Raw genomic sequence first — 8,824 nt, 5'->3', positions numbered from 1 at the left:
TGATTGTCACAAGTTAGGAGACCTCGTTTGTCAGCTCGAAGCAGTTTAGATCATATTAGTGACTGCAAGTGCCATTTTAGACCCGCCTGAGATCGTCGACTCTAACCCCTTGCATTGTCAGAGTATGTTCATTTTCACAGCCACGAAGACGCTCTCAAGAGAGGTTGTAACCGATTTGAGGCAAAAAGAGAGACTATTAGCCAAAAGGTAAAGGGTAAGTCTATGTTATCTGTTTTTTTGCAGGTTTGGACCGCAGGAGAAGGTTGCAAATTCTACGAGAAAAGAGAAAGACTTAATCCATTTTGATTGCCTTTTCCATCCCCTCTTACAAAAAATGTCGCCTTTGTGTTCTTGTTAATTCAGTCTGTAATAATAGTTCTATTAGTTGTGTTTTTACTAGTATAGGGGTCTCTTCTAGCCCCCGGATTATTTTGTAATTGACTTTATTTGTCCTCTCGTATTTCAAGAGGGCTATAAAACTAGTACACCTTTGTCTATAACAAGAAAAAAAATAAAAAATTGACTTACCTATACTCTATGGACTACTCCCTCCAGTGAATTGTTATCTATTGCTTTTTACACAAAGACCAATGCATGTGAAACAAACTAATAAAATAAAGGAATTATTGTCCACTTGCTTACACTAGCCACTTGCTCATTACTTACCCAAAAAGGAAATAGATAACAAATGAATGATACACCTCAAAATGAAAATAGATAACAATTCAGCGGGACTGAAGGAGTATGATGTTGACCTTGGTAAATTTGAATTGATTACGCACCCACCCAAAAAAAAAAAAAAAATAGGCGTGCCAGTAATAATAAGGCCTGAGCAAGCCGTTTTTCTGGTAGACCACACTACCCTTTTAAGAGACATGAATATAAAGTCTCACAGGTCACACACAATTCACAGCAGACACCCTCCTTCCCCCCTATATTTACTAGACCATACACACTACACTTTTAAACCAACAACAATATTAACAATAACAATTCCACCATCTCTCTAACTTTAATCACTCTTCTTAATTATACATACACACATTCCTCTTACTCACACAAATCCTAACATTTCTTTCATTTCAGTTTCTCCTCTTACTATTTCTGTCTTTGAAATTCCTCCATTTCTGGGCTACAATTCAAGAAACAGCATTCAAATTACAAGGAGAGATTTATTATTTACTGCCTTACTGGGTAGCTGCCTCTTAAATTCTTCTCTCTTTTTCTTTTTAAAATTTATTTAGTTACTTTCCTATAAAATCCACTTTTCTCCATATTTTCTCCTTAAAAAGACCTCTACTTTATTTTATACCATAATAACTAAAGAAGTTGCTTATAATTGTGAGTAAATATTTGTCAACTAGTGCAACTAATTCTCTTATTTTCTGGGTTTGTTTTAAACTCTTGTTCATAAAGTTGACATCTTTTTTATGTTCACTTTTAATTTTCAACAATATTTTGTGTTGTTGTTGTTTGATTGTAGGGTGGAATTGAATTGAAATGGGAGAGACGAAGCAAATAGAGGTAGCAGCAATAGTGAATCAAACAGATGATGAAGCAGTAATTGGTGGTGGAAATGGTGATGAAAGAGAGAATGTGGGTTTGGAAAGGGAGGATGAAAAGTTTAGCTTCAAGAATTTCTTATGGCATGGTGGCTCTGTTTATGATGCTTGGTTCAGTTGTGCTTCCAATCAGGTTGCCACTGCCTTTTTTTTTCTTATTTTTTTTTCTTTTTTCATTCTTGTATGTGAGGGCGACCCTCCCTTACCCCGCAATTTGCGAGAGCCCTTGGGTGGTGGTTGTTGTTGTGGTATAATTAAATAAAAAAGGGTACTCGTATTTGTCATATACTAATGTTATTTGTAAATTTAATTCCAAGTTTTTCGAATAATCTAAATATCTGAATTCATATCTTTTGAATATTAGACTCCGTATAGAGTTTAGGAGGTTAAATTGAGTTTAAAAATGGAGAGTAATGTTACTCTCTCTGTCCATTACTTGATGTTCTTTACACTTTTCAAAATTCCCAACACATATTTTGAAAATTGGAAAGAATGCGGGGAAATTAAATTATCATTGATTTGAGAAAATAGAGGGAAAAAACCCAAATAAAAACGCAATGTTGATGGATACTCCGTATTTAAAAGGGAAATGATGTCAAAGTCATGGTCGTGTACAAGACATTCTGGTTACAAAAGATGGTACTTTTAGTGTAATTAAGTCTGTTTTTTCTTTTCCTGAATTTTTAATAGAGTACTCCGTATGTTTTACTTTAATGACGGAGTAGATTATATTCGAAGAATTGACATGGCTAAAATGTGAATATGTTTGTGAGGAATATGTAGGTGGCACAAGTGTTGTTGACACTACCATATTCATTTTCACAAATGGGAATGCTATCAGGAATCATACTTCAAGTGTTTTATGGACTGATGGGAAGTTGGACGGCTTATCTTATTAGTGTGCTTTATGTTGAATATCGTAGTCGAAAAGAGAAGGAAGGTGTTAACTTCAAAAATCATGTTATTCAGGTATCTTAACTTCTCAACCTATAATCTTATCATATACATTATACAGTATAGTGCTCTTAATAATTTCCGTTTACTTTCAAATCGCAATATTTTTTCTTTACCACTTCTTTCGGCTACCCAACTACTTGTCTAAGATTGTAAATTAACTTATTAAAATCGAGAATGTATTTTTTAAGTGATTGTTACATATTATTTTTCAAGCGAGATATGTACAAAAATTGATGTCAGATTTTTGTAGACTTGTTATCATACTTAAAGGAATAAACTCAAATTGTCTGGAATTGTTGGTGAAAAGAATAAGGAGTCGTGTGGAAATTCCTTATTTCTTTAGTAGTAATTCAGTGGATGAATTCATTTCATTCTGTATTCCCATCAGAGGAAACTGTGGGCCCAACTACATCACCAATCAAAGTTTAAACTTTGTTGGTTTCTTCCATCTATACGGAGTACTTAATTAAATGAGTCTAATCTTAGCAGTATTCTTAATGATTGTTTGATTCAATATTTTAAACCATGCTTTATCATTAGTCATAATTTCTTACTTCTCTCCTTAGTCCTCACCAACACATTCAATTAAAATTAAGCTTTAAGCTTCGATTTATATTATCGCTACTCTGGTTAACTTAATTCCATATGTCGATGAGCTTCTAAAGATTTTTTCGACATACTTTGTAAGAAAAGTTCGTCTATGTGTTAACCACCTTGTTAACCCAAAGAATAAGTCTATGTACATTCAACTCTTTGATTTGATTTTTGTGAAGCACCAGGACAATGTCGTCGTTATAAGAAAAGTGATGATAGACGAATTTTCTGTGTATTTTTGCTTGAAGTGTCCCTAATTGATATTCACGGCGATAAACTGAAATGTGATGTGTATTTCTAACTAAAGTGTGCTTAATCGATATTTATGGCGATGATGCGTTTTCATCAAATATTCCTATATGGCTCTCTTCATTAGTTTTGTGTGTAGTCATATGTTTTGTGAAATTTCAGTGGTTTGAAGTATTAGATGGTCTGTTGGGGCCCACCTGGAAGGCCTTAGGATTGGCTTTCAATTGTACCTTCTTGCTGTTTGGATCAGTGATACAACTCATAGCTTGTGCAAGGTTGGTAAAATGTTCTTCCCCCTCTTTTAATCTGTAATACTACTTGGTACTGAATTATACACCGATGCGTACTACTCCGTATAACTAAACCATGCCGAACAGACTAACACACTGTTTTTTGTACTTGGGTTATTTGCAGTAACATATACTACATAAATGATCATTTAGACAAGAGGACATGGACGTACATTTTCGGAGCTTGTTGCGCCACAACTGTGTTTGTACCGTCCTTCCATAACTACAGACTTTGGTCTTTCCTTGGGCTCGGAATGACCACTTATACTGCTTGGTACTTGACCATTGCTGCTCTTGTTCATGGCCAGGTATTACCTTTTTTCAATACCTTTGTGTGAAAGTTAACTTTAGTTTGGTTAAGTCGAGAATCAACAATTTTTTTTTGGTTGCCAAAATTCAGGCATTGCAAGTAGAACTTCTACTTACCCTAATGGACATAAAAGTTATGGATTATAGGGAGATTTTATTTTTACCGAACTCATTTTTCATACTCAATCTAGAATATGGGTTATAAATTTGCCGTAATGGATAACGTCCAGTATGTAACCACTTTCAAATCGTGACTAATGAGCTCATGCATTTAGGAAAAATGGGAAGATTTCGTTAGTCCCTTGAGTATTAAGTTTCCGATGCGATATATACGTCACATGCATGATTTACATCTAGATAAAAGTCTATGAGAAAAGCAAAACACAAAAAGCAAATATTTAGTGATATGCCTAAGGCCATAATACTTTAAGTGCAAGTACTAGCCACCAATTCCCGAATTTAAGGGAGTTTTTGTCTTCTTATATGATTTATTGATTTCTTAATGAAGTCTTATTAACTTATTTTATGAAACCTTCATGTGCAAAATACAATATTTTAAAGGACCCAGGTGTTATCCACTCTGGTCCAAAAAAGTTGGTACTCTACTTCACAGGAGCTACCAATATACTCTACACTTTTGGTGGGCATGCTGTGACTGTGTAAGTATAAATCCTCTGCTCTTTTTTTTTTTTTTTTTTTTTTTTTTGTTAATGAAGCTTATCTTCAAAAATCATGATCTTCCTTCTTGCAGCTTTTGTTAGCATTCTTAAGGTTGGTATGCAGACATAATCATGAAACTTGGTCAAACTTGTCTTTATTTAATTCCTTCCTGATTAGTCACTAATTGTGGAATCATGCATTCATGATTTGTTAATGAACGGAAAATAAGTTAGCGTTACCACCTTGTAATATGCTTTTTGTTTTTCTGTAGTAGATGTGAAAGAGTGATACCGCAACCTAATTATCCCGTGGCATCATATCATTTGAAGCATAGTCTTTGTTAATGGGTTTTTACCTAACAAAAGAGACTAATGGCATCACATTCTGTTTAACAAATGAAAGTGTCTCCTTTTGGATTTGGGGTGTAGTAAATACATATCACACATGCTATAGATACATAATTCAACAGCAACCTTTTGGAAAAGTTAGCTTTACTTATTTATACTTTCTCTTTTGGAGGAGAAATGTTTCTGACTTTGGAGCCCAATTTAGGTCTTTTGGGTGTGATAAGTCATGCATATATGTAGAAAAAGGTTGAGTTATGTGTCCTGACTATTGAGTATTGAACCCATCTTCTTTCACCATATGAAAACTGTTCCATTTCATGGTGAAAATGTGAAATAGCTAAGAAAATTAACTTGATGGAACAAGCTAAACAAGGACTAGTGTGAAAACTCGAGGTATCAAACTCACCGCGTCTTATTATGAGCTATGTTGCATAGACTCGTTAGAAGTATCTGACACGGGTGCGTGTCCAAGTGTCGGACTCCACCATTTTTGTGAAAAAAATGCATAATTTGGCTTAAAATGAGGTGTCAAAGTGCCACACCTTTGTCCGAGTGTCGAGTGTCGGACACGGGTACGTGGGGGAATCAAAAGAGTCGGAGTAACATAGATTATGGGACAATAGTGTGTAAAAAATTTACTTCATATTGGAAGTTGTCATTATTTATTTTGGCAATTAGCACAAAGATTTGCTAAATTAAACCTCACATGATATGAATAGTCAAAATCCAAACTTTATGAGGATTCAAAACTTGAAGTTATCCGAAGAAAAATCCTTTGTTTTCTTCTGAGCAAACAATCCTTTTCTAGTTAAAAGTAGGGGCATACAAAATATGTGGATTGAACAAGTTTAAAGGATTAGGTAAAATGGCAACTTCTATTATTTCCTTTCTTCTATTTATTGAAAAGAGTTGTAATCATAAACTTATGCTTCATGCTCTGGTCCATATATACTCCATTGCAATCATACTTGACATCTTGAATGGATTGCATGATTTTAACTGTCTGCTGTTTTGTTATGACTTGATGACTAGCATGACTGCAATTATTGATACTGTAAATAAATTGTTACTGATTGTGTGTTAAATTTGAATTTACCAGGGAAATTATGCATGCAATGTGGAAGCCACAGAAATTCAAGTACATTTACCTAATTGCAACACTTTATGTTTTCACCCTTACACTCCCATCCTCTTCTGCTATGTACTGGGCTTATGGTGATAAACTCCTTACCCATTCCAATGCCTTTTCTCTCCTTCCTAAATCCGCTTTCCGAGATGTTGCTGTCATCTTGATGCTTATTCACCAGGTTAATTTCTCATCATGTTCAGCATTTCTAATTCAGTATAAAATATTATTTGGATGCCCTTCTGGTGCACGTTAGAAAAAACCGTTATCTAAAGTTGCCCTTTTATCTTGCTGATAAAGGTTGTCCTGGTCCGAGACCGAACTTGAATTACGTGACCCGAGACTTGAATAAGACAGATGGTTAAGAATGTTTAAATTTTGGCATTCAAATGCTGACATAAAATGATACTCAACACTGTATATTGCATGCGGCATGCCTAATCATAGCTGAATAAATTATGCATGTCAATTCTAAAGTGCGTTTAAAAGTAAAAAGAAAAACCAACCTTTTTCAAAAATTAACTGTGTTTTTTTTTTTTTTTTATTGGCAGTTCATAACATTTGGATTTGCTTGCACTCCATTGTACTTTGTGTGGGAAAAAGTGGTGGGGGTACATGACACAAAGAGCTTGTGTTTAAGGGCAGTGGCCAGGCTACCTGTGGTTATACCCATCTGGTTCTTAGCAATTATATTTCCCTTCTTTGGTCCCATTAACTCTGCTGTTGGTGCCTTATTGGTCACCTTCACTGTTTATGTCATACCCACACTGGCCCACATGCTCACCTACAAATCGGCCCAGGCCCGTCAGGTACTATATCTTTACTCATCTCACTACTCGAAATTTACGTGTTTTACGAATCTTTAACTCTCGTGTAAATGCTAATTCAAACATATGGTAAATTGGTAATTGTTGATTACAGGGTTACCTAATTCGCTCGTCCCCCTCCGAATTGCGAATTAATTCGAACGAATTAATTCGCAATTCATTTTCATCTTAATTCGTCCCAATTCGCGAATTATTCGCTGAGATGAGCGAATTATATGATTATGCTAAAAACAAAAAAAAATCAGGAAAAATTGAAGTATAGACAAGATACCTGGTTATTTTGAAGTTTGAACTTTGAAGCCAAGTACAATGATTTGATTCACTATTCTAGATTTGTAGATTTAGCTTTGTCGATTTTGATTTAAAAAAGGAAGATGACTTTTTTAGCTTTGTTGATATAAAAGGATAATCCTTTTGCGAATTGGATTCGACGAATTACCGAATTTTAAAATAATGTAATTCGTCAGCGAATTGAATTCGCTAAATTGAGCGAATCGCGAATTAGAATTAAGAAAGCGAATTGAACGAATTGCGAATCCGGTAACCCTGGTTGATTATATGGTCATCAATATAAATATTAGGTCGTCAAAATAAAATAAAAAATTCAACAGTGACATGTTACTATGCCGGTCTCATTCATAAGATCGTCTTATATTACAATTTGTGTTTCCGAAGTAATTCTAAGGTGTTTTTCTTATAAAGGACCAATATGTGAGCTAGATGTAATGTGAGTAGACTTATGAGAATTGAAGTAAATTACTTAGTGGGTCATATACAAATTTTGGTGTTTAAGATAAAGTCATGGAAAATACCTAACAGAGATTGTGTTGAAGACCCTTGATAGATTCTTCTCTGATTGAGTATTTGACTCATTTTGACATGTCCTTATCAAGGAGATAATAATTGAATATACATCCTTGCTTTGTCTGATCAACAACTATTCAAGAAAAAGGCTTCCATGGGTATAATCCCTTGATTTGGCTGCTCATCCTCTAACTTAATGCCTAGATTCCTCCCTGTTCATGATAAACAGGTTATGGATGGGCAGTCAACTCGGGGTTGTGTCATATCGAGTCATGTAAGGGCAATGATCAGTATGAGTATCAAATTTTGGTTGGATTTAGCTAGAACATGTTTGGATTTGTCTGTTTTGATATAGGTTATTATTAGGTTGGGTATAGTCCTATAGGTGTGATCCGATTTGAAGTTGTTCAGAAACTTACTTAAACCCTTGTGTATTTTTGGATGTTGTACAAAATGCAGAATGCAGTTGAGAAACCACCACGATTCTTCCCAAGCTGGACTGCAATGTATGTCGTGAATGCATTCATAGTCGTATGGGTGCTTGTTGTCGGGTTTGGATTCGGAGGGTGGGCGAGTGTGACGAACTTTATCAAGCAAGTCGATACATTCGGTCTCTTTGCCAAGTGTTATCAGTGTAATCCTCCTGCAGCAGCTTCGGTACCACATCACTGAACGAACATAGGTGAATTTGGTTCAACTTGTAATGGCTCAAGAACTTCCTTTGGCCTGTATTTACGCGTGGTATTAGTGTCTCTGAAGCAAATTGTAGTTGTGGTTCTTGTTTGTTATGGTGGATTCTTAATTGTTCAAAGTGAAATTTCTGCGGTTGAAGTTATGGTCTCTTCTTCATACTAGGAAAAAAGAAAGGATTTGTGAATGATTGCTAGTGTGTTATTCTGGTATTTGGCTACTTAAATTAGTACAAATTCTTATCTAAGACGACTTTATTTTACTTAAATTAGTCATGTTGAATCCTAACTTATTAGACGAAATCCATGATCAGAACTAAACACAACAGAAGTAGTCCAAAAATGACCAGTGCCTTCGTGAGTAAGGAATCCCAACTTACGATCCACTTTCGGCTTGGCTGGTGATAATG

At 35.0% G+C, this 8,824-nt stretch overlaps 1 protein-coding gene across 2 annotated transcripts; it reads left to right on the top strand.

The window, feature by feature from the left end:
* Positions 1-850: 850 nt before the first annotated feature.
* Positions 851-8,605, top strand: LOC141643035 (auxin transporter-like protein 2). 2 transcript variants are annotated; one of them, XM_074452057.1, is made up of 9 exons: positions 851-1,194; positions 1,484-1,695; positions 2,346-2,531; positions 3,525-3,637; positions 3,777-3,960; positions 4,523-4,620; positions 6,068-6,275; positions 6,646-6,903; positions 8,185-8,605. In XM_074452057.1, the coding sequence occupies exons 2-9, from the start codon at positions 1,501-1,503 to the stop codon at positions 8,395-8,397; spliced, it is 1,455 nt and encodes a 484-aa protein (XP_074308158.1). In that variant the 5' UTR covers positions 851-1,194; positions 1,484-1,500; the 3' UTR covers positions 8,398-8,605. The 2 variants fall into 2 exon arrangements, with proteins under 2 accessions (XP_074308158.1, XP_074308159.1); XM_074452058.1 differs by lacking the exon at positions 851-1,194 and adding an exon at positions 1,272-1,341.
* Positions 8,606-8,824: the final 219 nt, after the last annotated feature.

This window comes from Silene latifolia, chromosome 2 (genome assembly GCF_048544455.1).
Source record: "Silene latifolia isolate original U9 population chromosome 2, ASM4854445v1, whole genome shotgun sequence".
Taxonomy (NCBI): Eukaryota; Viridiplantae; Streptophyta; class Magnoliopsida; order Caryophyllales; family Caryophyllaceae; genus Silene; species Silene latifolia.
The sequence above is the reverse complement of the archived record's forward strand: the minus strand, read 5'-3'. Positions and strand labels throughout refer to the sequence as shown.

Bases quoted from the DNA above. Each gene is read 5' to 3' on its own strand.
- LOC141643035 (XM_074452057.1), top strand. From the start codon at position 1,501: ATGGGAGAGACGAAGCAAATAGAGGTAGCAGCAATAGTGAATCAAACA. The intron at 1,696-2,345 runs GTTGCCACTGCC...AGGAATATGTAG, and splicing joins TCAGTTGTGCTTCCAATCAG to GTGGCACAAGTGTTGTTGAC. The intron at 6,276-6,645 runs GTTAATTTCTCA...TTTTATTGGCAG, and splicing joins TCTTGATGCTTATTCACCAG to TTCATAACATTTGGATTTGC.